Source organism: Ovis aries, chromosome 19, assembly GCF_016772045.2.
Source record: "Ovis aries strain OAR_USU_Benz2616 breed Rambouillet chromosome 19, ARS-UI_Ramb_v3.0, whole genome shotgun sequence".
NCBI classification, from domain to species: Eukaryota; Metazoa; Chordata; class Mammalia; order Artiodactyla; family Bovidae; genus Ovis; species Ovis aries.
The window spans coordinates 51,087,208-51,114,316 of NC_056072.1; the positions used below are offsets into that span (position 1 = coordinate 51,087,208).

The following is a 27,109-nucleotide window of genomic DNA, read 5'->3' on the forward strand; positions in this document are numbered from 1 at the left end:
TAGCAAACCTGGAGGTGCATATGCATGTGTACATTTTTCTGGGGAGAGGGTGCCAGGAATTCTCCACCTCCCAGATGGCTAAGGACCACTGGTTGGACGATGTCTAGCATATGGGCAACTTGGTATCGATCTCCTGCATCGGTATGTTACCTGGAGTGGGGAGTTGTGCTGAAGGGGACAGGATATGTAAAGGCCTGGCTACTGGGCAGTGGAGGGTGGGGTCAGTTAAGTAACAGGGCTGGCTGTGTGGTAAACCAGTAGAAGCTAAGTTTGCTCAGAGAGGAAGATACAGTCTAGGGTAAAACACGGTTGAAGCAGTAAGCTAGCATGAAATATGAAAAGCCTTGTCTGCCCTGAACCACTTCTATTCTGATGCAATGAATGACAGTCAGGTTAAATTTCAGGTAAGTTTTCTAACAGTGTGTAAAGGCTTATCAGATGAGGAAACAGGAAGACCATTTGTTTGGGGGATCATCAGTTACCCTATGAAGATTTAATAGAACTTGTGGGCTTGAGTGAAGTCCATGTTCAGGTCTGTCAAGGTTTACCAAGAGGGTCTACCAGGAGAGTTTATCAGGAGGGCTGTTCTATAACAAACAGCACCTCTTCCTGAAGCTGCTCTGATGCAGATTGACTCTAAGTTAGCTCCTCTTCTGCATCTGGAGTGTTAGAAGTCACAAGTGAAATAAACATGGTCCTATTACCAAACCCTGAATCTTGGACATTCCAATAAGGCCAATCCAGTGATGAACATCCTGTTCAATTAATGCCTTCACTACCTCTTGCCTGGACCACTGTAATTTTCTCTTAACTGTTCTCCTTGCTTCCATTCTCTCCCAACACAAATTCATCCATCCCAAATAGATTTTCTAAACAAATCTGATCATGTCACCGCTGTGCTTAAAACTGTTCCATGGTTCCCCATCCTCATCTAGAAAAAGCCTATAGCATAGCGTAAACACTTTTGAGCCTTGCCCCAGCCTCCTTGACTTCCACTCCCTTTACAGGTCTTCTGCCTCAGTCAGGCCCCACCACTTCCTGATCCCAGTTTTGTTCCTGTCACTAATCTTTCCACCCGTAGTGTACATGGTCCATCCTCCCCATTCCAGGCTTCGTTCTAGCTTGGGAGTGCCTGCAGAGGAGGATTGCTATCAGGTTACCTGGGCAGTGAGGTTCCTGCTACAGAGTAGGGGTATGCTTATTGTTTACAAATTTTTCATTTGACAAATTTCAAACATACAGAAATGACAAGTTATATAGTGGATACCTGAATACCGTGCACCGAGAGTGAATAAGTCAAAAACATAAATATCACCTTTATGGCAACCCACTCCAGTACCCTTGCCTGGAAAATCCCATGGATGGAGGAGCATGGTAGGCTACAGTCCATGGGGTCACAAAGAGTTGGACACGACTGAGCGGCTTCACTTAACTCCTAATTGTTATATCCATTAACAATTCCTTTCGGTTCTTCTTTCAGAATATATTCAGAATCCAAACACATCTCATCACCTCCTCTGCTGTTCTCTGCTGCTAAGTCGCTTCAGTCGTGTCCGACTCTGTACGACCCCATAGACAGCAGCCCACCAGGCTCCCCCGTCCCTGGGATGCTCCAGGCAAGAACACTGGAGTGGGTTGCCATTTCCTTCTCCAATGCATAAAAGTGAAAAGTGAAAGTGAAGTCACTCAATCATGTCTGACTCTTCGCAACCCCATGGACTGAAGCCTACCAGGCTCCTCCATCCATGGGATTTTCTAGGCAAGAGTACTGGAGTGGGGTGCTATTGCCTTCTCCGCAGCTGTTCTCTGATCCAATCCAATCCAGCATCTCTGACTATGACCTTTAGCCTCCTCAAGTCTCTCTGCTTCTTACTCTATTCTCAACTGGCAGTAAGAGGGATTCTGTTAATTCACAACTCAGACTATGTCACTCCTCTGCCCAGAACCCCAGAATGGCTCCTATCTTCTTAAAGGAGAGGCTGATGTCCTTACAGTGGCACACAAAGCCCCACTTAATATGTCACCATTGGCACCATGCCGGCCTCAGTAGTCCCTCAAACAGTCCAGACACAGTCCATCTCAGGGAGTTTGCAGTCTTCTGCCTGGAAGATCCCTCCCTCCCTGCACTGCCCAGCCCGCTCCCCCCTATAAATATGGACAGAACTCACCTCCTCAGTTTCTCAGGTCTTGAATCCACTCACCTTCTCCATGAAAATGTCCTTTACTCACCTAATTAAAACTGCAGGTTACTTGCCCCCCCATCCCATCGCCCCCAATACTAATCCTTATCCTCTCTCCAGATTTATTTTTCTTCATAGTAGTTCTCACCACTTGATACACTACGCATTATTCACTAACTTTGCTAGTGAACAAAGACCCGTGTGCTGTGCCTTCAGCGCCTGAAAGGGTGCTTTGTCACACAGCAGAGAGCAGTCGCCTTCAGCAGAGTTGATAGAAGACCAGAAACTTAAGGGAGGAAACGGGTGAGTTCAGGAAGAGTTTCTGGAGGAGATGTGAGAGTTGGACTGTGAAGAAAGCTGAGCGCGGAAGAATTAATGCTTTTGAACTGTGGTGTTGGAGAAGACTCTTCAGAGTCCCTTGGACTGCAAGGAGGTCCAACCAGTCCATCCTAAAGGAGATCAGTCCTGGGTATTCATTGGAAGGACTGATGCTGAAGCTCCAATACTTTGGCCACCTCAGGCGAAGAGTTGACTCCTTGGAAAAGACTCTGATGCTGGGAGGGATTGGGGGCAGGGGCGAAGGGGACGACAGAGGATGAGATGGCTGGATGGCATCACCGACTCGATGAACATGAGTCTGAGTGAACTCCAGGAGTTGGTGATGGACAGGGAGACCTGGCGTGCTGCGATTCATGGGGTCGCAAAGAATCGGACACTGCTGAGCGACTGAACTGAACTGAACTGAACTGCAGTCCACCCCCACCTACCGCCACTCCAAAACACCGCCCAGAAGGCGTAGGAGCCAGCCCCTCTCCCGCAAGCCACGCCCATCGAGGAGGAGCTATGGCCGGAAGCAGCGCCGCTAGCGGAAGCCAGGGCCGGCAGGCCGTCTAGGCCCTCCTCCCGACCTGCCCCGGGCTCAGGCCCCGCCCACCCGAAAGTGGGTGAAAGGTCGGCGGCGCCGGCGCCGCGGCTGGAGTAGTGGAGCGGAGCCGGCTGGGAAACCGCAGGCACTGTGACGGACGGACTGACCATGGCAGACGAGGTGAAGCCCATTAGCCCGCTCAAGAACCTGCTGGCCGGCGGCTTTGGAGGCATGTGCCTGGTGTTCGTGGGACACCCGCTGGACACTGTCAAGGTGCGAGGAGGCTGGGGCGCGCGGGCTGGATGGAGGGAGGAGGCCCTACCGAGTAGGGCGCGGAAAGCAGGGTCTCTCGCGACGTTTGGTCCGGGACAGAAGTGGGGCCCCGGAGAGCTTCCGTGAGAAATCCGGGGAATCTCCCTCTCGACCCTTTCGGGTGTGGAGGAAAACTGTTCCTGCGCCCCATTAGACGGCGCAGAGCGAGAAGCCTCTAATCGCCCACCGAAGACTCTTGATTTTAAAAAAGTTCTCTGTCAGGCAGCCTTTTCTCATCTGGCGCCCCTACTTTGGGGATGGTAAAGAAAAAGCACCTGCTCAAAGTTCTAACTTCTGCAAACCCTAACATCAGCAAGGTTGAAACAGGTCATCTGTAAATCCTTCTTCTGGAAGAGAGCTAAAAGCAGGTTACTCTCGATATGTCTTTTGACACATTTCTCTGGGGCCAAAGTGCTCTGGCACTGTCTCTTTTGCACCTTTCGTAACCATCTTCAGTCCGTCGCCCCATGTTAACCTCAGCCGTCTCCTGTGGGAAGCAACAGTGCCCTCAGTGACTGAGTCCCTTCCAAGGAAATCAAGTGATCAGCTTTGCCCAGGGCCAGGCTGATCCTCACAACTTGGTGTGGAAGCCATGGTCACATTGAGGCTCTGGGAAGGTGGAAACTCATCAAGGCTTGTTCCCTGGTTAGCCTCACATTGCACATCAACTCTTTCCCCTGCGGCACTTACAGCAAGGCCTTGCTGTAAGACCAAAGTCCATACCCTATGACTTAGCATTCAAAGCTTCATCCTAGTTTTCTGACCTTATCTCTGCATACACTTGTAGCAAATTGACAGTTCATGGCCAGGGTGAGCCTGTGGGGAGCAGACAGGAGTCTTGCAGAGTGGGACTTCCCCTGTGTAGAGGAATTCTTGGATTGTTGAATTGGGTTTCCTCCACCAAAGCAAATTGCTTTGGTGATGTTCTCTGAGTAAGTTTGGGCAGCAGGCTCTTTGCTACCTTTCATCTAGAAGAAGATCTGGGGTCATTTTATCACAAGACTAGGATTAAAGCCATCGGGCTGGTTTGGGCACTGTGAAACATGAAATCAGATGTTTATTCAGTAGTTGGTAAATGCCATGTGTGTTAGGGCTTCCCCAACAGTAGTCGTTCTAAGCAACACTGATGTAGGGGAGAATTGTCTGGCCTCTCTTTCTACTCTTGATCTTGTTAGTTCTAGGATCTGGGGCCTCTCTTTAAAGAAAAACAAAATCCTATTGCTCCCTAATACAAGTGTTGCTCCTATCTCCATATCCTTTGCCCTTCCTCCCCATCAGATGTCACTCCCAGGAAGGGAAGGATGACCTGTGTACTGAAATGTAAATGACTGAAAATGCTCACTGCATCTTTTTAAGCTATTATCTTTTAAAAATCAATTACTTAATTTTACTTTTGACTGTGCCGAGTCTTTGTTACTTTGTGTGGGTTTCTCTAGGTGCAGCGAGTGGGGGCTACTCCCTGGTTGCAGTGCACAGGCTTCTTATAGCAGAGGCTCCTCTTGTTGCAGAGCACAGACTCTCAGGCATGCAGGCTTCACTAGTTGCAGCACCCAGGCTCAGTAGCTGTGGCACTAGGGCTTCGTTGCTCCATGGCATGTGGGAACTTCCTTCACCAGGGATCGAACTGTCATCTGTTACATTGCAAGGTGGATTCTTAACCACTGGACCACCAGAGAAGCCCTCACTGCATTTTTAAAAATCAGAATGTCTCCCTTTGATTTAAGCCAAACCCACAAATTGCTGACTACTGTCCTTTTGACCTCAGGGAGCCAGGTGGGCTGTGGTCAAAGCTTGGCCAAGAGACACTTTCAGAGACCCAAGGCAACTAATAGTGGTCTGGAAAGGCAGGAACTGCAGCTCTTCAGCTTGGAAAGATTTTATGGCAGGTGGTGAAGGGCTGGCTGAGTTCTAACTGGAGAAGTAGGGAGACCCAGATATTCCAGGCAGAGGGAAGGCAGGAGTGAAGGTGGATATAGGCTTGGCAGTGGGAACCAGGCTGTAAAAGAAGACCAGTCATGGAGGACTTTAATGTTCTTGCTGGGCCTAAGTGATGGATGTCATGATGAGACAGGTATAAGTTTATACAAAATCACAAAAAAGGTATTAGTCAGAACTTTTGGTTCATCTCTGTCTCCTTCTACTAACTTGAAGAGTTTGTACCTGACCATGGAGAATCTGAAGGCCAAGTAAGGGATATTGGATGTAAAGTAGTAGAGCCTCTGGGCATGTCTACTGTTCTGTTCCATAAACTCCTCAGCTTTGCATGTCACCTCCATTGCCTAGAGCGCAGGACTAACAAAAGCGCTCACAAAATCAAGAATGAAAAATTTGTTAGGTTGGTGCAAGAGTAATTGTGGTTTCGGACCCTGAATTTTAAATCATTATAGTTAGGCTCAAACACATCTTTATTAATCAAAATCAGAACCATTACAAGCAACACATTTTTGCCAATGAGAAATAAGTTTGTTGATTCCTGTAGCATAAAAAGCTATGCTTCAGGATTCGATGAACTCTTGAAAAGCATTTTCTGCATCCTGCTGATTGTGAAAGCATTTTCCCTGCATAAAGTTGTAGAGTTGCTTGAAGAAGTGGTAGTCGTTTGGCAAGAGGTCACATGAATATAGCCAATGAGGCCAAAGTTTGTAGCCCTGTTCATTCAACTTTTGAAGTTTTGTTTGTGCAGTGTGCAGTCAGGCGTTGTCGCAGAGAATTGGTCTCTTTCTTTTGACCAATGCTGGCTGCAGGTGTTGCAGTTTTCAGTGCACCTCATTGATTTGCTGAGAATACTTCTCATATATAATGATTTTGCCAGGATTCAGAAAGCTGTAGTGAATCAGACCAGCAGCAGACCACCAAACAGTGACCGTCACCCTTTCTTTGGTGCAAGTTGGCTTTGGGAAATGCTTTAGAACTTCTCAGTCTAGCCACTGAGCTGGTCATCACCAGTTGTATCTATCTACTTTTTGTCACATGTCGCAATCCAATTGAGAAATGGTTTGCTGTTGTTGCATAGGATAAGAAAAGACAACACTTCACAACGATTATTATTATTTTTTGTGTGTGATCCGCTCATGAGACACCTGCTTATTGAGCTTTTTCACCTTTCCAGTTTGCTTCAAGTGCCGAACAGCTATAGGATGATAGACCTTGAGTTCTTGGGAAAATTCTCATGTAGTTGTGAGAGGATCAGCTTTGATGATCCTCTCAATTCAGTTCAGTACAGTTCAGTTGCTCCATTGTGTCCACCTCTTTGTGACCCCATGGACTACAGCATGGCAGGCTTCCTTGTCCAACACCAGTTCCCAGAGCTTGCTCAAGCTCATGTCCATCGAGTTGGTGATGCTATCCAATCATCTTATCCTCTGTCATCCCTTTCTCCTCCTGCCTTCAATCTTTCCCAGCACTAGGGTCTTTTCCAATGAGTCAGTTCCTCACATCAGGTGGCCAAATTATTGGAGCTTCAGTTTCAGCATCAATCCTTCCAGTGAATATTCAGGACTGATTTCCTTTAGGATTGACTGGCTTGATCTCCTTGCTGTCCAAGAGACTCTGAAGAGCCTTCTCCAACACCACAGTTCAGAAGCATCCATTCCTCAGCGCTCAAATCCTCTCATTTGGTCGTTGTCAACTTCTGATGGTTGGCCACTGTGCTCCTCGTCTTCAAGGCTCTCATCTTCTTTGCAGAACGTCTTGAACCACCACTGCACTGTGTGTTCATTAGCAGTTCCTGGACCAAATGCAGTGTTGGTGTTGTGACTTGTCTTAGCTGCTTTATGACCCATTTTGAACTAGTATAAGAAAATCACTCGAATTTGCTTTTTGTCTAACATCTTTTGCATAGTCTAGGATACAGATAAAGTAAACAGCAAGTAACAATTCGTTAGCAAAAAACATAAAGCAGCAAATGTACATTAAAGATGTGTAATATAACCACAATTAAGAATGTATTCCAAAACAAAAATAAATAAATAAATAAGAATGTATTTCAGTATCAAATGGCAGAGTTCAACAATCTAAAACCAAAATTACTTTTGCACCAACCTAAATAAATAAAGGAACAGCATGATGAAAATGGTGTATTGGAAAGGTTAGTATGATAGCAGATTGAGAAGGATTAGGAAGTAGAACACAGAGCAGGAAAAAGACTGCAGAAATATAATGACTGGGTGTATCAGTTTTCTTGCAATGTAACGACTTAGCCCAAAACTTAGTGGCTTAAAACGACAACAATTTGGACTTCCCTGGCAGTCCAGTGGTTGCAGCTCCGTGTTGCAAGGGGGCATGGGTTCGAGCTCGATCCGTAGTTGGTTACCTAGGATCCTGCATGCTGCACAGCGCAGCCAAAACAACAACAGCATTCATTAACTCTCTTGATCTTTGTGAGACAGGATTTGGGGAGCTGCTTAGGTGGGTAGTCTGGCTCAAGCATTTCTTGTGAAGTTGCAGATGTTGTCTGGGATCCAGAATATATAAAAGAACTCTTACAAGTCAATAACACAAAAAACAACCCAATTTAAGAATAAGCAAAGCCTCCTCCCAACCTTCTCCCCAGCCGGGCACTCGGGAGGGAGGCAGAGATGGCAGATGAGATCACCAAGGCTCAGGTCGCCCGGCCTGGCAGCGACACCATCTTCAGGAAGATGATTCGCAAGGAAATCCCAGCCAAAATCATTTATGAGGATGGCCAGTGTCTTGCTTTCCATGACATTTCCCCTCAAGCACCTACACATTTTCTGGTGATACCCAAAAAACATATATCCCAGATTTCTGCAGCAGCAGATGATGATGAAAGACTTCATGGGCATTTGATGATTGTTGGCAAGAAATGTGCTGCTGATCTGGGCCTGAAGAAGGGCTATCAAATGGTGGCGAATGAAGGTTCAAATGGGGGCCAATCTGTCTATCACATTCATCTCCATGTTCTTGAAGGTCGGCAGATGAACTGGCCTCCTGTTTAAGTATGCTGTAGGGATAATTTTGCCTTCTCTCTGCAGTGATCAGGTTTGCAAGTTCCAATATGCTAAACAATTTTTTTTCTTTTGCCTGTGTATGGAGATAATGCAAAAATAATTTTAAAAACCCATATGTAATAAAAGACATTGTTGCATGCCCTGAAAAAAGATAAAGTGCTTAAATATATATTTCTCCAAAGAAGATATATAATTGGAAAAAGCCATGAAAAAAATGTTCAGTATCACTAATCATTAGGAAAATGCAAATAAAAAATATAGAATGAATGGCTACTATCAATAAAACAAAATAACAAGGGTCAAGGAGGATGCAGAGACTCTGGAACCCTTGTGCACTATTATTGGGAATGTTAAATTGTACAGCCACTGTGGAAAACAGTATACCAGTATCTCAAAAAAGTAAAAATAGAATTACCGTATGATCCAGCAATTCTACTTCTGGATATTTACCCCAAAGAATTGAAAGCAGAGTCTTGAAGAGATGTTTGTAGACCCTGTTCCTAGCAGCATTATTCACAGTAGCCGAAACATGGGAGCAACCCAAGTGTCCACAAATGGAAGAACAAATAAGCAAAATGTGGCCTATACGTATAATAGAAAATATTATTCAACTTTAAAAAGAAGGAAATTCTGATACTTGCAACCACATGGATGAATTGAAACCATTAGGCTCAATGAACTCAGTCATTCATAAAAAGATATGTACTTTATGATCCTACTTATATGAGGTACTTCGAATACACAAAATCTTAGAGACAGAAAGTAGACTGGTTGCCCGGGTCTCGATGTAGGGCGGATGAGAAGTTACTGTTTAGTGGGAGGAGATAAAAAGAATTATGGATGATGGTGATGGTTGCACAACATTTTGAATGTATTTAATATCACTGAAAAGTGAAAGTGAAAGTCGCTCAGTTGCGTCTGACTCTTTGTGACCTCATGGACTATACAGTCCATGGAATTCTCCAGGCCAGAATACTGGAGTGGGCGGCCTTTCCCTTCTCCAGGGGATCTTCCCAACCCAGGTCTCCCGCATTGCAGGCAGATTCTTTACCAGCGAGTCACCAGGGAAGCCCAGTATCACTGAACTGTGTACTTAAAAATGATCGAGATGGTAAATTTTATGTGTATTTTATGAGAGAAAAAAAATTGGAAAGGGAAAAATGGGCAAAGAATCTGAATAGACATTTTTTCAAAGAAGATACACAAATGGCCAATAAACACATGAAAAATGTTCAACAGCATTATCCATCATGATAGGGAGATACCACCTAATATCCACCCAACACCAGCTATAATTTAAAAAAAACGTAGATGACAGTCAGTGTTGGCAAGGATGTGGAGAATTTGGAATACTCATAAACTGTTTGTGGGAGTGTAAATGGTGCAACCTCTTTGGGAAACAGTCTGGAAGTTCCTCAAAAGGTTGAATAAACAGAGTTAGCATCTGACATAGCAATTCTCCTGTTGTGGTTAATTTTATGTGTCAACTGAGCCATAGGTGTCCAGATATTGGTCAAATGTTATTCTGGGTATATCTGTGAGGATGTTTTTGAATGAGATTAGCATTTAAGGCAGACTAAGTAAAGCAGATTTCCCTCCCTAATGTGGGTGATTATACAGTGGAAGTGTATAATTATGATTATACAGTGGAAGTGAGAAATAGATTTAAGGGGCTAGATCTGATAGATAGAGTGCCTGATGAACTATGGACGGAGGTTCGTGACTTTGTATAGGAGACAGGGATCAAGACCATCCCCATGGAAAAGAAATTCAAAAAAGCAAAATGGCTGTCTGCGGAGGCCTTATAAATAGCTGTGAAAAGAAGAGAAGCAAAAGCAAAGGAGAAAAGGAAAGATATAAGCATCTGAATCCAGAGTTCCAAAGAATAGCAAGAAGAGATAAGAAAGCCTTCCTCAGTGATCAATGCAAAGAAATAGAGGAAAACAACAGAATGGGAAGGACAAGAGATCTCTTCAAGAAAATTAGAGCTATCAAGGGAACATTTCATCCAAAATGGGCTCAGTAAAGGACAGAAATGGTCTGGACCTAACAGAAGCAGAAGATATTAAGAGGTGGCAAAAATACACAGAAGAACTGTATAAAAAAGATCTTTACGACCCAGATAATCACGATGGTGTGATCACTCACCTAGAGCCAGACATCCTGGAATGTGAAGTCAAGTGGGCCTTAGAAAGCATCACTACGAACAAAGCTAATGGAGGTGATAGAATTCCAGTTGAGCTATTTCAAATTCTAAAAGATGATGCTGTGAAAGTGCTGCACTCAATATGCCAGCAAATTTAGAAAACTCAGCAGTGGCCACAGGACTGGAAAAGGTCAGTTTTCATTTCAATCTCAAAGAAAGGCAATGCCAAAGAATGCTCAAACTACCGCACAATTGCACTTATATCACACGCTAGTAAAGTAATGCTCAAAATTCTCCACGCCAGGCTTCAACAATACGTGAACCATGAACTTCCAGATGTTCAAGCTGGTTTTAGAAAAGGCAGAGGAACTAGAGATCAAATTGCCAACATCCGCTGGATCATCAAAAAAGCAAGAGAGTTCCAGAAAAACATCTATTTCTGCTTTATTGACTATGCCAAAGCCTTTGACTGTGTAGATCACAATAAACTGTGGAAAATTCTGAAAGAGATGGGAATACCAGACCACCTGACCTGCCTCTTGAGAAACCTATATGCAGGTCAGGAAGCAACAGTTAGAACTGGACATGGAACAACAGACTGGTTCCAAATAGGAAAAGGAGTATGTCAAGGCTGTATATTGTCACCCTGCCTATTTAACTTATATGCAGAGTACATCATAAGAAACGCTTGGCTGGATGAAGCACAAGCTGGAATCAAGATTGCTGGGAGAAATATCAATAACCTCAGATATGCAGATGTCACCACCTTATGGCAGAAAGTGAAGAGGAACTAAAAAGTCTATGCCCCAACCAGTAATGCTGAAGAAGCTGAAGTTGAACGGTTTTATGAAGACCTACAAGACCTTTTAGAACTAACACCCAAAAAAGATATCCTTTTCATTATAGGGGACTGGAATGCAAAAGTAGGAAGTCAGAAAACACCTGGAGTAACAGGCAAATTTGGCCTTGGAATACGGAATGAAGCAGGGCAAAGACTAATAGAGTTTTGCCAAGAAAATGCACTGGTCATAGCAAACACCCTCTTCCAACAACACAAGAGAAGACTCTACACATGGATATCACCAGATGGTCAACACCAAAATCAGATTGATTATATTCTTTGCAGCCAAAGATGGAAAAGCTCTATACAGTCAACAAAAAGAGGACCAGGAGCTGACTGTGGCTCAGATCATGAACTCCTTATTGCCAAATTCAGACTGAAATTGAAGAAAGTAGGGAAAACCACTAGTCCATTCAGGTATGACCTCAGTCAAATCCCTTATGACTATACAGTGGAAGTGAGAAATAGATTTAAGGGACTAGATCTGATAGATAGAGTGCTTCACAGTCACGACTGAGCGGCTGAACTGAACTGAACTGAACTGAACTGATGTGGGTGACCCTCATCTAGTCAGTTGAAGGCCTTAATAGAACAAAAGGCCAAAACTCCTCCTTCTTGACTGATTGAGCTGGGATGTTGGTCTTTTCCTGCCTTTGAACTCTAACTGAAACATTGGCTCTTCTTGGGTTTTGAGCCTGCCAACTTTTGAAATGGGGCTTAGACCATCAGCTCTCCTGGTTCTCTCTTCTTAACACTTGAAATAGAACTATCTCGTTGACTTTCCTGGGTCGCCAGCTTGCTGACTGCAGATCTTGCTGTTTGTCTGCCTCTGTAACTGTGTGAGTCAATTCCTTATAACAAACAAACAAATAAATAACTCTCCACATCCTATTGGTTCTGTTTCTCAGGAGAATCTTGACCCTTACAACACCCAAGAGAACTAAAAATGTATGTCCACACAAAAACCTATACACAAAAGTTTGTAGCACCATTATTCATAATAATAAAAATGGAAAAAATGTAATTTGACATTATCTGATGAGCAGACAAACAGAACATAGTTTATTTGTATAGTAGAATATTATTTACCAATAAAAAGAATGAAGAACTGGTACCTTCTCTGACATAGCTGAACTTTGAACATTTTATGCAAGTGAAAGAAACCAGGCATGAAAGACCACATACTGTATGATTTCATTTACATGAAATACAGAAAATAGGAAAATTCATGGAGGCAGAAGGTAGCTTATTAATTGCCAGTGGCTGAGAGAAGAGGAGAGTGACTACTAATGGGTGTGGTGTTTCTTTTTGGGGTGATGAAGATGTTCTCAAATTGATTATAATGAAGGTTGCACGACTCTGCAACTGCTAAAAACCCTCTAACTGTGTAAAATGGGTGAATTTTATGGTATATGAGTTATATCATAATAAAGCTGTTTAAAAAAAAAATACTGAATCAAAAACCCTCCCTTCCAGTCAAAAACAACAAAAAGATGTTGGGCAGGACTGTACTCAGCCAAAGAATTGACTTGCATGTGGTTCATTCACATTCTGGCAGTTAGTGCTGGCTGTTGTCAAGAGGCCTTGTTTCCTCTACACATGGCCTCTTCAGGCTGTGTAAGTATCCTCATAGCATAGTGACGGACTCCCCAAAGCAAATCACCTGAGATGAACACAGGCATGACCTTTCTGTCACCTAGCCTTGGAAGTCACATGGCATCAATATCATCTCATTCTGTTTGATAGAAGTGAGTCACTGAGTCTGGATCACATCCAAGGGGAGGGGATCTAGGTTTAACTTCTGAAGGGCAAGAGTATCAAAGAGTTAGTGGGTGTTTTTGAAAACTAGCAAAAGTAAGTGGCTGAGAAAATCAGAGGAACTGTCTTGCTCTTCAGAAGCATGCTACTGATGACTTGTGAGTACAAGGTTGTAATAAACGGGAAGAAAGAGAAGTCTGAATTCAGCAGATAAAGGGAATGCTGAAGATGTGCACACAGGTGCTGCTTTCTGTTGAGATTTTGGCAGATGGTCAGGCCGTTGCCTCTGACAGGCAGTTCTGCTTCTGGGAAATGACCGTGTTTTAACTTCTGGTTTTAGGTCCGACTGCAGACGCAGCCCCCAAGTTTGCCTGGACAGCCTCCCATGTATTCTGGCACCTTTGACTGTTTCCGGAAGACTCTGATGAGAGAGGTACGGAATCGTGGTGCTGGGCATTTCTCCTATTCAGAGGAACACATTTTCAGATGGTTGGTGTGTTACTTCTCTGGGGGACTGGGTGACTGCATGGTTCTGCGGGAGGTCCAGCCCACATGCCTGGCTCTCTCAGCCCCATGTCATCCTATGTCCTGTTGTCATCGCTCTGGAGTGTTTGAGAGTTCCAGTTACTGTTTTATGTGGATGAATGAAGCTAATAAAATGGTGCTTTCTCTCTTGGAAGGCAGAATCGAGACCACAGGGAATTCATGAGGAATAATTGGAGACATGAAATAAAAGAAAATGCAAAGCTGGTTCAGTCTGTTTGACAGGGATCAGTGTCAGAAGTTCACGTAAAATTTGGAGGAAAGCTCAGCCTGTCTGAGGAAAAAAGACAGTGAAAGAGAGAATGAGTCTTCAAACCCATAGACAAGGAAACTAAATTGGTGTGAGGTTATTGAATTGTATAATCATTTTTCAGCTATTTCTTAGAGTGAAAACATGGGATTTTAAAAAAGTTTTAATGACTAGTGATGCTTATTACTGACTTTATTAGCACATAGGTAACAAACTTCGTTGACTAAAATATAACTCTAATGTGAATAAACAGTAAATATATAGTCTTTATTAAATGAGTAGAAGTAAGAAGCAGGTATCACCCAGACAAAGAGGGGATGCTGGTAAGTGATGGACTCAGTCTAGAAGAAGCTGTTCCCAGGGCTCCTGCAGGACCCAGGTGTGGGAGGAAGATTTTGAAGTGGAATCTACCCAGTCATCCATGCTGGAGATGGTGCCGTCTTTTCTTCTGTTAGGCTGTGTTTCTCTTATCAACCCAGAATGGAGTCTGATCGGTGTCCAGTGGAGGCTTTGAGCTTCCAGTCTGCTAAGAGTTCTCTGCCCTTACAGAGAGGCAGGATTATATGCCTCTTGGTCAGCAAATATTATTGAGCACCTGTTTAGTGCCTCAGCAATGTGCTGGGTGCTGGAGGCTGGGTGAGAATGGCTTGTATAAACCCAACTCCCTGCAGTGTCAGAGAGGCTTCCTCAGTCCATATTTGTGCTTGTCTCTGGGTTTTGCTGTGCCAGATTGAGCTCACTTTCTGGTACTACTGGACGGGTCTTAGTTATTCTGCATGGAACTGGGTGGGCCAGACAGTGGAAGGAAGGCTGGAGGAGTTGTTGGGAGTTGTTGGCCCTCCAGCCTTGGACATCCTTAGCCAGGTGGGAAGCTGTGGGAGGGGCTTTGGGAGGGTTTTGTCCCGAGAGGCTTTTGCAGATCCTTCCCAGAACCTTCTCTTCCTATTCACCCTTCCCTCTTTACCTCCTGTGCACACTGTCCTTGGAGAGTCTGCTTATAGCCTGTAGCCGTGTTAGACCTTTGCACATCTGGGAGGAGTGCTGCAAGTACAGTTGTGCCCTTTAGTTCTGGAAAGAAGATGGGTTGTGAGCGCCCAGAGTCTGCAGTGAGGCAGGTTCTCCAGCCTAGGTCTGTGGACCCTCCCTTGTGTGTAGCATCCCCCTCCCCTGCCCATTTCTCCTGCCAGTTCCTGTAGGGAGCAACTGTAACATGTTTTTAAAAATCAGCCCCTTAAAAGAAAAAAGAAAAAAAAAAAATCAGCCCTTATTTTGTATTAAAATGACACAAGCACTTAGTTTGTTACGGAAGGACTTGTAACAAAGTAGCCCCCCACCCCAATCCTCTAGAAGTTGCTACTTTGTACCTTCTTGATTACTGTTTTTCCTCCTCCCTTTTTGGGAACTTCTCCCACCAAGGATTGCACCCCTCCCAGCTGCAGTGAAAGTTCACAGAGTCTTAACCACTGAACCATCAGGGAAGTCCCTCAGCTCCCTCAGTTATTAATGCTGTTTTCTACCGATCTGCATGCACGTATTTTATCCATTTAAAACTGTTTTAGCTACCTGTTTGTGGTAGATGGTTTTAACTCTTGCGTTCCTTAGCTCCTCTTTCTGCTCTGCCCAATAATTTTCATCATCCTTTGTGGTTTAATACAGTTCACTGTTTTCATGATTACAACTTTATGTATGTTTTTTCTCTGTTAACAAAGTAACGTCCTTCAGGGCACATTTCATTACTTGTACAGCTTTTTGTTTTTCTTGAGGTTGGGTGAACAATTGTGTCAGTTTCTCTTGCTTGTGTCTCTTTGAATCTCTACCTCTGTCATCCTGCGTCCTAAAGGTGCTGTAGAATGCTTTTGTTTGGTTTTTCACACTGCCTGTTTGTTGTTTGCTTTGTTTTTCTTATAAAACAAATAAACTCCTCCTGGAGTCCTGGGTCTCATACTCCCATGTCAACTGGCTTCTTCCCAGGCCTGCTGTACCCAACACCTTCCTGGGAACACCCCTCCCCTCTCTTGGGCCAAACCCTTGGTCTCTGGGTCCCAGATCTTCCTTGTCCTTGTTGTACTAACTTGTTTGGTTGGATTGTCTATTTGTCTGTCTGTTTATTGGCTACTACATAGTCAGTTTCATTATCTAAATGTACTGGTGAAAATTGATGTGCAGTCTTGCTATTGTTTTTAACAATAAGAATCTTATGTCTTTTTTGGGAGGGGGCATACTGGGTGGCTTGAGTGATCTCAGTTCCCCAACCCAGGACCGAACCCAGACCACCACAGTGAAAGCCCAGAATGCTAACCACTAGGCCACTCCCCTCAGATCCTAATTCTTAGGAAATACAAAAATTTGTGTAATTAACCTCCAATTAAAATAAATTTATATTTAAAAATTTTAATGTGAGAAAAAAAGATACATGCAGCCTCCCCCCCCAAAAAAAAATTTCTTAAGCACCTGTATCTCACTCCCAATCAAGTCACATTGTACATTCTGTTTTGTAGCCTGCCTTTTTTTTTTTTTTTTAACCAATTTAGTAATCTCATGTTACAATGTGATTGTATGGCTGTGTGATAGTCCAATATGAGGTTTTCGTAATTTATCTCATTAATCTCCTATTTGGGAATGTTCCAAAATGCAGTGTGTAATAAATGCCTGATGTCATTCTTTTTTATATCTTTGAGTATTCCCTTAGAATATGTTTCTAGACAGGTAGTTTTCTGAGGGAAGTGTAAGCTACATGTTGCCAGTTTGCCTTCCAGACTAGAAGCTGTTTTTAGTTTCTCCAACAGTATATATAAGAAGACAACCTTTTCTGATAAATGTGGGAAGAGTCTTCCTTTTAAAGCTCTCCTTGCTTGGGGAAAGGAGGCCACAGGTCAGAGGACACGCTGCTTCCATGCTTCAGTGATGTAGATGTTAGTTGTGTCTGTAAACAGCTTCCCCTCCTATGCTTCCTTGCAGGGCATCAGGGGTCTATATCGGGGCATGGCTGCCCCCATCGTCGGGGTCACCCCCATGTTTGCTGTCTGCTTCTTTGGGTTTGGTTTGGGGAAGAAACTGCAACAGAAACACCCAGAGGATGTGCTCAGGTGAGTACTTACTTACTAGCCCGGAGCACGCGATGCTATTCTGCCGGTGATGTGATGCAGGCTACAGGAAAGAACTGTCAGACCGGCAATGGCTGTCCTCTTCTCCATATCAGGGAGGTACTTGGGTTTCCTTTGCCCTGTGGACCAACAGGGGAAAAGATAAAACCCAAAGCCCTCCCCCAACCCCCCTTACTAGATTGTCGTCATTTCTTATATGAAGTAGTCTTGCTTACTGGGAATATTAGTAATACCAGCCCCACAGCACTGGGAGGTCCGAATGCTAAAATGTGTATCAGATACCACCAAAGTACCTGGTGCTACAGTAATGACCGCAGCAGCCTTCTTTCTCATCCCCTGGATGGGAGAAGGGAAGGTTTCAGCTTCTGTCTTCCTTCATTTTCGTAACATGATTATAATTATTTCCAAGTATTGGTGTCTCTGTTGCAGGGAAAGAAATTAGTGTTTCTTTCCAGTAGACTTTCAGAAGTTGGATTTGGGTATGGAGAGGCAGATGAGGTAGAATTAGGGCTCAGAACTGACAAAGCAGTGAATGAAAACGGGCTTCTTGGGGTGCAGGGCATGCTGAGTTGACACCCAGAATGACAAGGCACACTCAGTCTGGGATGACACCTGCTGGGTGGGGCTGCACGCAGCACAGGGCCCACAGCAGCTGGCCAAGCTTAGATTCTAGAGCTCAAGGGAGGGAGCCCAGGGTGCCCTGTGGTTGACTTCGATCACTACTTCAGGCCGCAGCAGGCTGAGTAAGGGGCGAGGCATCAATAGAAATGCTCGTAACATGAAACTATTTCTGGAGTCCCCGTGACTCTCTGAATGTGGCCAGCTTCTATAAAAAGCCATAGGTAGCCCCAAATGTGAGTGTAGGGGTGGGGTCCTTTGGAAGCTGTGTTTGACTTTTTTTTAATGTATATTTTTATTTATTTGGCTGCGATGAGTCTAGTCCCCTGACCAAGGATCAAACTTGGGCCCCCTGCCTTGGGAATGTGGCACCTTAGCCCCTGGGCCACTAGGGAAGGCCATGCATTTGGCTGTGGTAGTCCAAATAACCTATGGACACATGTCCTCTCTGAGCATCTGGGCTTTTAGCTCATATGCTAGCTCACAGCTGTATCATGAACCAGGGCCATGCCCAAGAATGTTCATGGGGTGACTGCTACTGCCTCAGCCTGTGGGTTGTATTCCCTGTACCGTCACATCAGTGCTCAGAGAAATACCCTTCCTGCCTGAGCGAAGGTTGAGATACTCTGATCCCTGCCCCATAATCCTTCCATGTTCTGAATCCTGAATGTCAACCCTGCCACCTTCTCCTCCCCACTGTAGTATTTGGGCATAGTACAGAAAGGAACATTACCAGGACCTTGGATGGAAGCTCGGAGGTCCAGACCTCACAGATGCTTCCCTGGGGTGAGTGAGGGGTGGCGGAATGGGCCACCCATGGTACCCTGCGTACATGCAGAGACCCTGTTCAGAGGAGAGTCCCCAGTCCCAGGAGATATGTGCAGCCTAAGGTCTGGGCATCCATGGAAGAAGAGATGTTGGTCTCACGAGGGGAAGTTCTATCGCTGAAAGGGTGCCTCTTGGGGACAGCAGTGTGAACTGAAACTGTGAAGGAGGCCAGGCATGAAAGCAGTTGAGCAAACAGCTCAGTGGTTGAGCGAACAGCCTGTGTGCTGGGCTTGCATGCCTGAGGTGGTTGTGTGAGGCCTGTCTGGGGTGAGTGCATGGGAAAAACAGCCATTGAGACCAGTGCCCTGCCTCGTGACCAAGGTTGTATCGCTCTTGGCACTGAGACCCCTGCCCTGGGAAACTTGATGTCAGGACTGGAAGTGGATGTCTCCCTATCTCCATTTGACATCTCTTCTCCAGATTTTGGGCTCCTTGTGGGGTGTGATAGTCCTGAAGGTTCAGCTTCCGGAGGCCTGGGGTCGGAGGGGCTTGAGGGTCAGGCAAGAGGGTGAAGCTTTTCAGCAACTTGTTTTCAATTGTGGGAACTCTGTTGAAATCCATTGCCTCTGAGACCAGTCTGCCTGGAGACCAGATTTTCCTTAATCTTGGAAAGAAAAGGAGATGTCAGGGGCGGCATAGGCAGTGATGCTAGGAGCCTCCAGTTCCTCCATATACTCAGTATGGTTCATTCTGTGAGGGCCACGGTGAGGATCCAGATCTCTGGCCACTGAAGGACTGTTCTCTGCACAGAAGCCATAGGACCCATCACACCTGATTGGGTACCATCCCTGACAGGGCATTTCCCAGCAGCTTACAGCACATACCTCACAACTTGGCCTGTGGATATGGCCACAGCCATTGCCCTGGCCTTGACGCTGTCCTGTGTGAGTCTCTGCTTTAAATGTTATCAGGCTCTTGGTGATCCAGAGAAGGAGAGATTGGAGATCTGGGGTTAACCGAGATCTACATCCTGGGTTATAGGCCAATTCTCACAACAACCCTGAACTTTGCAGATGAAGGCTCAGAGAGGCCTGGAAACTCGTCCATAGTCACCACATGGCTGGCCAGGGGAGCCTCTCCTGTGACTGAGGCCATATGAGTGTGCCCGTGGGCCTTGTGACCAAGCTTATATTGTTCTCAGCACTGAGACCCCTGCCCTGGGAAATTTGACGTCAGAATATGCATAGAACTTGGCTTTGGTGTGAAACATAATCTATTTATGCTGGACTTCCGCCCAGTCCGAGTACTTAATTTGATTTTTTTTTCTTTGCTGGGGCTGCTTCTGTTCTGAGTAGTTAGTCACAGGTTCTTGCCTCTTGTTTTTGTTTTCAATACAGCTACCCCCAGATATTTGCAGCTGGGATGTTATCTGGAGTGTTCACCACAGGAATTATGACCCCTGGAGAGCGGATCAAGTGCTTGTTACAGGTGAGGATGTGATCAGGGTTGGGGGAGATATTGTTTGGAGGCTGGCGGCTAGCTTTTCTACTGGGTATACAATTTTGTGTGGATGTGTATGTCCTTTTACCCTTTATAAAGGCTTCAGATCAGGTGTGCAAACAGTTTCAAGGTTTTCAGGAACATGGAAGCAGTTGTACTAGAGTCAAGAACCAGGACAGTGTAACAAATGAACCAGATGTCACTCCTGTGATGGGTCAGTTCAGACTTATCCACCCTTGTTAGCAGCTACTTCAGGAACTCCAGAAAGTGAGTCGCGTGTCTTCAGAGGTGGAAGGGAGGCTGCTCTTGCTCAACATCGTCTGTCTCCGCCCACTGCCCAAAGGCTCAGTGCCCTTAGAGTGTCTGGGCTTGTTCCCAGGCTAAGGCTGTGAACTGGCTGCCTGCCTTACTACACGGGGCTCCCTTTAAAAAAAAGCAGTACTGCTTTTTTCTTCTAATGGCCGAAGCAATTTAATACATAGCCTTTGCTAGAAAAATTTTGGTAATGCAGAGAAGCATAAAGAAAACAATGTATTTATCACCCATGAGGTAACCACCATTATACTTTCTGTGTGAATTCTTCATCTTTTTAGTAAACATGTGTATTTTTAAAAATTTATCTTTTGAAATAAAATTGGGGTCACATACTGCCGTAGTTTTGTAGCCAGCTTTTTTCATTTGCTATGTCACAATATTTTTGTGATTATTTTTCTCAGACGTCATTTTCTGTGCTTTATTTCAATTCAGGGCTGTAATTTACCCAATAATCCTTTATCTGGGGATAATCCAAATTATATATCATAGTGAACATCTTATGAATAAGTCTCTGTATGTGTTCCTTATTATTTTCTTAGGATAAATGTCTAGACTTGAAATTGGTATATTTAAAGATACATACTTTTAAAAGAATTTTCAATGCATGTTGGGTTTCCTGGTGGTTTAGTGGTAAAGAATCCGCCTGCCAATGCAGGAGACTTGGGTGCGAACCCTGGGTAGGGAAGATCCCCTGGAGGAGAAAATGGCAATCCACTCCAGTGTTCTTCCTGGGAAAATCCCCTGGACAGGAGCCTGTGGGGTCGCAGAGTCAGACGTGACTGGGTGACTGAGTACACGCACATAATGTATGTGTTAGTAACGTAGGTTGCTAAGTCGCCCTCCTAGAAAGGTCTGTCACTTTCTATTCCCATCAGTAGAAGAGCTCTCCCTTCCCAGCAGATTCTGCAGCATCTAATCAACAATCTCTGCTAGTGTGTTGTGTGAAAAATTTGCATTCTTTTAGTTTTTCTTGCTTTTTATTGTCAGTGAGCTTAAGTACTTTGATTCATATTAGCTATTTATATCTATCCTTCATGAAACGCCTGTTTGTATTCTTTGCTCATCTGTCAGTTTGTTTGATTTATAAAAGCTTTAGACATGTTTTGATTTAGTATTATCGTAATAATATTAAACGTGACACATGGGATCTTAGTTCTCCGACTAGGAATGGAACCTTGTGCCCCCTCCATTGCGAGTGTCAAGTCAACCGCTGGACCACCAGGAAAGTCCCTGATGTAAAAAAATCTTTATACAATTTTTAGATGTTGCACTCCTTTTACAGTTATTGCAAAATATTGGCTCTATTCCCCATGTTGTGCAATGCATCCTTGTAGCCTGTCTACACCCAATAGTTTATACCTCCTACTCCTCCACCCCCTAAACACTTTGGACATATTCACTTTGGACATACGAAGGTTATTAATTTCTTATCAGATGTGGCAAGTCTTTCTGATGCTTTGCATTAGTCGCTTAATTTTGTGCATTGTTTAGATTAAATGTTTTATTTTGAGATAATTAAAGGTTCACATACAGTTGTAAGAAATAATACAAAGGGAAGAAAAGAAATAAATATACAAAGAGATCCCACATGCTCTTTACCTCGTTCTTCCACAGAGGTAACGTATTGTAAAACTGTAGTGTAATATCGCAACTGGAATACTGACATTGATACAGTCAAGATGCAGAACAATTCTGTCATGCCAATGATGCCTCATGTAGCCCTTGAATAGCCACTTTCATTTTCCTTTCCCCACACCAGTCCTTTTTTTCTTTTGGCTGCCTGCACAGCATGTGGGATCTTTGTTCCCTGACCAGGGATGGAATCCACACTCCCTACATTGGAAGTTAGGAGTCTTAACCACTGAACTGCCAGGGAAGTCCCTCCACTTCAGTTCTTAACCACCCCAGCAATCACTAATCTGAGCTCCATTTATGTTAATTTGTAATTTCAAGACATGTATAAATGGAATCATACAGTATGTAACCTTTTCAGATTGGCTTTTTCAACTTAACGTAAATTTTCTGGGGAGTTGTACAGATTGTGGAATGTATGAATATTTCATTCCTTGTTAGTAGACCCGTAGTATGGATGTACTACAGATATGTTTAATTTTTATCCATTGAAGGACATCTGAGTTGTTTCCAGTTTAGGGCTGTTATAAATAAAGATGCTATAAACATTCATGTACAGAGATTTTTCCAGGAAAATCCGTCTTCATTTCTCTGGGATAAATGCCCAGAGGTATGATTGCTGAGTCATATGGTAGTTACATGTTTAGTTTCCTTTTTTTGTTTCTTATGCCCACGCCACATGGCATGTGTAATCTTAGCTCCCTGACCAGGGATCGAACCCATGTCCCCTGCAGTGGATGTGCAGAGTCTTAACCACTGGACCCCAGGGAAATTCCATGCATGTTTAAAGAAACTACCAATCTTTTTCTAGAGTAACTGTATCATTTTACATTCCCATGAGCAGGGTATGAGTGATCCAGTTTCTGTGCATCCTAACCAACATTTGGTGTCATCACTATTCTTAATTTTAGCCATCCTGAGAGATGTGTAGTGATACCTCATTTTAATTTGTATTCCTCTAATAGCTGAAGGTGTTGAATATCTTTTCATGTGCTCATTTGCTATCAGGATATCCTATTTGGTGAAATGTCTGTTCTTGTGTTTTGCCCATTTTCTAACTGCATTATTTGGGATTTTTTAAATTATTATTACTGAGTTTCGAGAGTCCTTATTATTCTAGATACTATTGCTTTGTCAGATATGTGGTTTGCATATTATTTTCTCCCAGTGTATAGTTTGCTTTTCATCCTCTCAACAGAGTCTTTAGAGCAAATGTTTAAATCTTGATGAAGTCCAGTTTGTTATTTTCTCTAATTTTGATGGAATCCAGTTTGTTCATTTCTCTTTTATAGGTAGGGTTTTGGATGTTTAGGACATCAGATCTTAAGGAATCTTTACCTGGCCTGAAATCCTAAAGATTTTCTTATATGCTTTTTTCTGAAAGTTTTATTTATAGTCTACCTTTTCCATCTAGGTTTGTGAGTCCATTTTGAGTGAAGTTTTGTATCATGTATGAGAATTAGGTCAGAGCGTTTTTCCCACTCTGGGGCTGTCCAGTTGCACCATACCATTTCCTGGAGATTTACCTTTATTCTACTGAATTACATTTGCATCTCTGTTAAAAATCAGTTGAGCACATTTGTGTGGGTCTACTTCTGTGTACTCTGTTTTCTTTCATTAATTTATGTATCTTTCCCTTCACTAATATTACACAGTCTTGATTAGTATAGCCATAGGCTAAGTCTTAAAACTGTCTAGACTGATCTCTCCCACTTTATTCTTAAAAAAAAAATTGTTTGGGATTTCCCTGGTGGTCTAGTGGTTGGAAATCTGCCTTCCAGGGCAGGGGGTGTGGGTCTGATCCCTGGTCCAAGAACTAAGATCCCACATGCCATGGGGCAACTAAGTCTGAAGACCACAACTGCTGAGCCCACACGTCCTGGAACCCATGCACTGCAACCAAGACCCAACGCTGTAACTAAGACTCAACATAGCCAAATAAAATAAAATAAAAAACTGTTCTCGCTGTTCTAATTTCTTTGTTATTTCCATGTTAATTTTAGGATAATTTAGAAAACTGAGAAAATTCTTGCTGAGAGTATGTTGAATCTGTAGATCAACTTGGGAGAATTAACACATTATTTTGAGTCTTCCAATACCCAGACATGTTACACCTCTCCATTTATTTAGAACTTTAATTTCTTTCATCAGCATTGTGTAGTTTTCAGCATATAAGCTCTTAATGTGTTTTCTTACACACCTAAGTCCTTTGTAAAGTGACATTGTAAATGGTATTATAATTTTAATTTTGTTGTATGCGTGTTCATTGCTAGTTTGTAGAAATACAATTGATTTTTTAAAATGTAAAAATATGTATTTTTATTTTTGCCTGTGCTGGGTCTTTGTTGCTGCTCAAGGGCTTTCTCTAGTCACAGTGAATGGGGTCTAGTCTCTAGTTGCAGTGTGCGGGCTCATTGCAATGACTTCTCTTGTTGTGGAGTACAGGCTCAAGGGCACTTGGACTTCAGTAGTTGCAGCACATGAGCTCAGTACTTGTGACGCATGAGCTTAGTTGCCTGTGGCATGTGGGATCTCCCTGGATCAGAGATTGAACCAGTGTCCCTTGCATTGGCAGGCAGATTCTTAGCCACTGGACTACCAGGGAAGCCTGAAATACAATTGATTTTTGTATGTTAATTTTGTATCTTGTGAACCTTCCTGAATGCTTTTATTAATTCTAATTTTTTTTTTTTTAGATTCTTTGGGATTTCCTATGTAGATCATCTTGTTATTTGCAAACACGGACAGTTTTATTTCTTCATTTCTGATCTGTTTACCTTTTATATCCTTATTTCACTGGCTAGAATGTCCAGTACCATGTAGAATAAGACTGATGAGAATGGATACTTTTTCCTTGTTCCCAATCTTATGGGGAAGTATTCCGCATTTCACCATTAAATATAATCTCAGGGAGCCCAGGTGGCTCCGTGGGAAAGAATCCTCCTGCCAGTATAAGAGCTGCTGCTAAGTTGCTTCAGTCGTGTCCCACTCTGTGCAACCCCATAGACGGCAGCTCACCAGGCTCCCCCATCCCTGGGATTCTCCAGGTGAGAATACTGGAGTGGGTTGCCATTTCCTTCTCCAAAGCATGAAAGTGAAAAGTGAAAGTGAAGTCGCTCAGTCGTGTCCAACTCTTTGCGACCCCATGGGCTGCAGCCCACCAGTTTCCTCCGTCCATAGGATTTTCCAGGCAAGAGTACTGGAGTGGGGTGCCATTGCCTTCTCCAACCAGTTCAAGAGACACAGATGTAATTTTGGAGTGGGTTGCCATGCCCTCCTCCAGAGCATCTTCCCAGCCCAGGGATCGAACCCAGGTCTCCCACATTGCTAGATGCTCTTTGTCAACTTGAGAAGGTTACCTTCTCTTCCTCTTTTTCTGAGAGTTTTATGGATATTGACTTTTATCAAATGTTTTTTCTTCCTTTATTACTGTGATCGTGTGATTTTTCTCCTAAACTCTTAATATGGTGAATTACTTCCATTGCTTTTTGAACACTGAACCAATTCTTCATTACTGGAATAAACTCCCCAACCTGGTATATGATTCTGTTTATATATTGCTGAGTTCTATTTTCTTATATTTTGGTAAGGATTTTTCATCTATAGTCATGAGAGATATTAGTCTGTCATTTTTTTCTGTATTGTCTTTGTCTGGTTTTTATATCAGAGTAACACTAGCTTCATAAAATGAATTAGGAATTGTTCCCTCTTCTAGTATAGAATATGTGTTGATTTTTCTGTAAACATTTGGTAGAATTGGTAGAATTTTATAGTGAAATCATATAGGCTTGAGATTTCGGGGAAGAAATTTTTAAATTATGAATTCAGCTTTCTTTAAAGTTACAGGCCTATTCAAATTACTTATTTCCTGTTGGGAAAATTGTGATAGTTTTGTTTTTTTTATCTAAGTTGTCAAATATGTGTGTGTAAAGTTGTTTGTAGTACTCCTTTATTGGGTCTGTGGTATTATCTTCTGTTTTATTCCTGGTATTAGTAATCTGTGACTTCTCTTTCTTTTTTCTTTGTCAGGCTCACCAGAGGTTTGTCAGTTTTTATTGATCTTTTCAAAAAAGATTTCTCTTTCTTTTTTTTTCCTCAGCTGTGTAATGCAGCTTGTAGGATCTTAGTTCCTTGACCAGGGATTGAAACCAGGCCATGGCAATGAAAGCCCAGAATCCTAACCACTAGGCCAGCAGGGAACTCCCCTCTTTGATTTTCTTTATTATTTTTCTGTTTTTAATTCCATTGGTTTCTGCTTCTGTTTTTATGATCTCCTTCCTTTTGCTTGTTTTTGGGTTTAGTTTGCTTTTCTTTTCTCTCTCTCTTTTTTTAAAGCTTTTGAAGTGCAAGCTTAGAATATTGGTTTGAAGCCTTTCCTCTCTTCTGAAGTGTACAGTCAGTGCTATAAAGTTTCCTCTCCGCACTGCTTTAGCTATGTCCCACAAACTCCAATATGTTTCAGTTTTCAGTCAGTTGAGTGTGTTTTCTAGTTTCCTTTGGGACTTCCTTTTTGAATTGCTTTGAAGAGTGTTGTTCAGTTTCCAAGTGCTGGAGATTATTGATTTCCAGTTTGAGTCCATTGTGATTGAAGAACATATTCTGTATTATTTACATTCTTTTAAATTTCTTGAGGTTTGCTTTATGGCCTTGGATATGGTTTATCCTGTCTGTGCCACGGGCATTTAAAAAGAATGTGTGTGCTGCTGTTGTTTGGAGGCGTAATCTATAAACGTTGATTATATCCTGTTGGCTGATGGTGTTGAGGTCTTTATCCTTGATGATTTTCTGTCTAGTTGTTCTGTTTGTTGATGGAGGAATTCGAAATCTCCAGCTGTTACTGTGAGTTTGTTTCTTCTTTCAATTCCGTTAGTGTCCCTTCATATAGTTTGCAATTTTTTTGTTTAATGTATACACACTTAGAATTGCTATGTCTTCTTGGTGGACTGGCCTTTTTATCACTGTGTAAATGTTCTTCATATTACCATTATATAATATTCCATATTTTTGCTTACCGTGTTCTTCCTGATGTTCCAGAGTTCCTTCTTTTATAGTTTCTTTTCTGTTTAAAGAACGTCCTTTAGCCATTCTCTTGGGATATATCTGTGAATGACGAAATTGCTTAGTTTTCTTTCATCTAAGAATGCCTGATTTTCCCTTTATTCCTGAAGAATAATTTTCACTTGACATAGGATTCTGGGATGACAGTTCTTTTCTTTCAGCTCCTGAAGGATACTGTGCTACTCCTTTCTACCCTCCCCGGTTTCTGCTGTCATTCTAAATATTTCAGTGTTGTGCTTCAGTTGCTAA

The 27,109-nt window shown here is 43.1% G+C and overlaps 2 protein-coding genes across 4 annotated transcripts in view; both read left to right on the top strand.

Moving 5' to 3' along the window:
• The first annotated feature begins 3,155 nt into the window (after positions 1–3,155).
• SLC25A20 (solute carrier family 25 member 20) overlaps positions 3,156–27,109 on the top strand; it is a 37,900-nt gene continuing 13,946 nt past the window's right edge. For 2 of the 3 annotated variants that reach the window (XM_060402016.1, XM_042235710.1), the window contains exons 1-4: positions 3,156–3,318; positions 13,413–13,505; positions 16,824–16,951; positions 19,753–19,843. In XM_060402016.1, coding sequence (XP_060257999.1) covers positions 3,214–3,318; positions 13,413–13,505; positions 16,824–16,951; positions 19,753–19,843 — 417 coding nt within the window. In that variant the 5' untranslated portion in view covers positions 3,156–3,213. 3 annotated transcript variants of the gene reach the window in all.
• Positions 7,928–8,477, top strand: LOC105603546 (adenosine 5'-monophosphoramidase HINT1-like). The gene has a single exon (XM_060402555.1). The coding sequence runs from the start codon at positions 7,935–7,937 to the stop codon at positions 8,313–8,315; it is 381 nt and encodes a 126-aa protein (XP_060258538.1). The 5' UTR covers positions 7,928–7,934; the 3' UTR covers positions 8,316–8,477.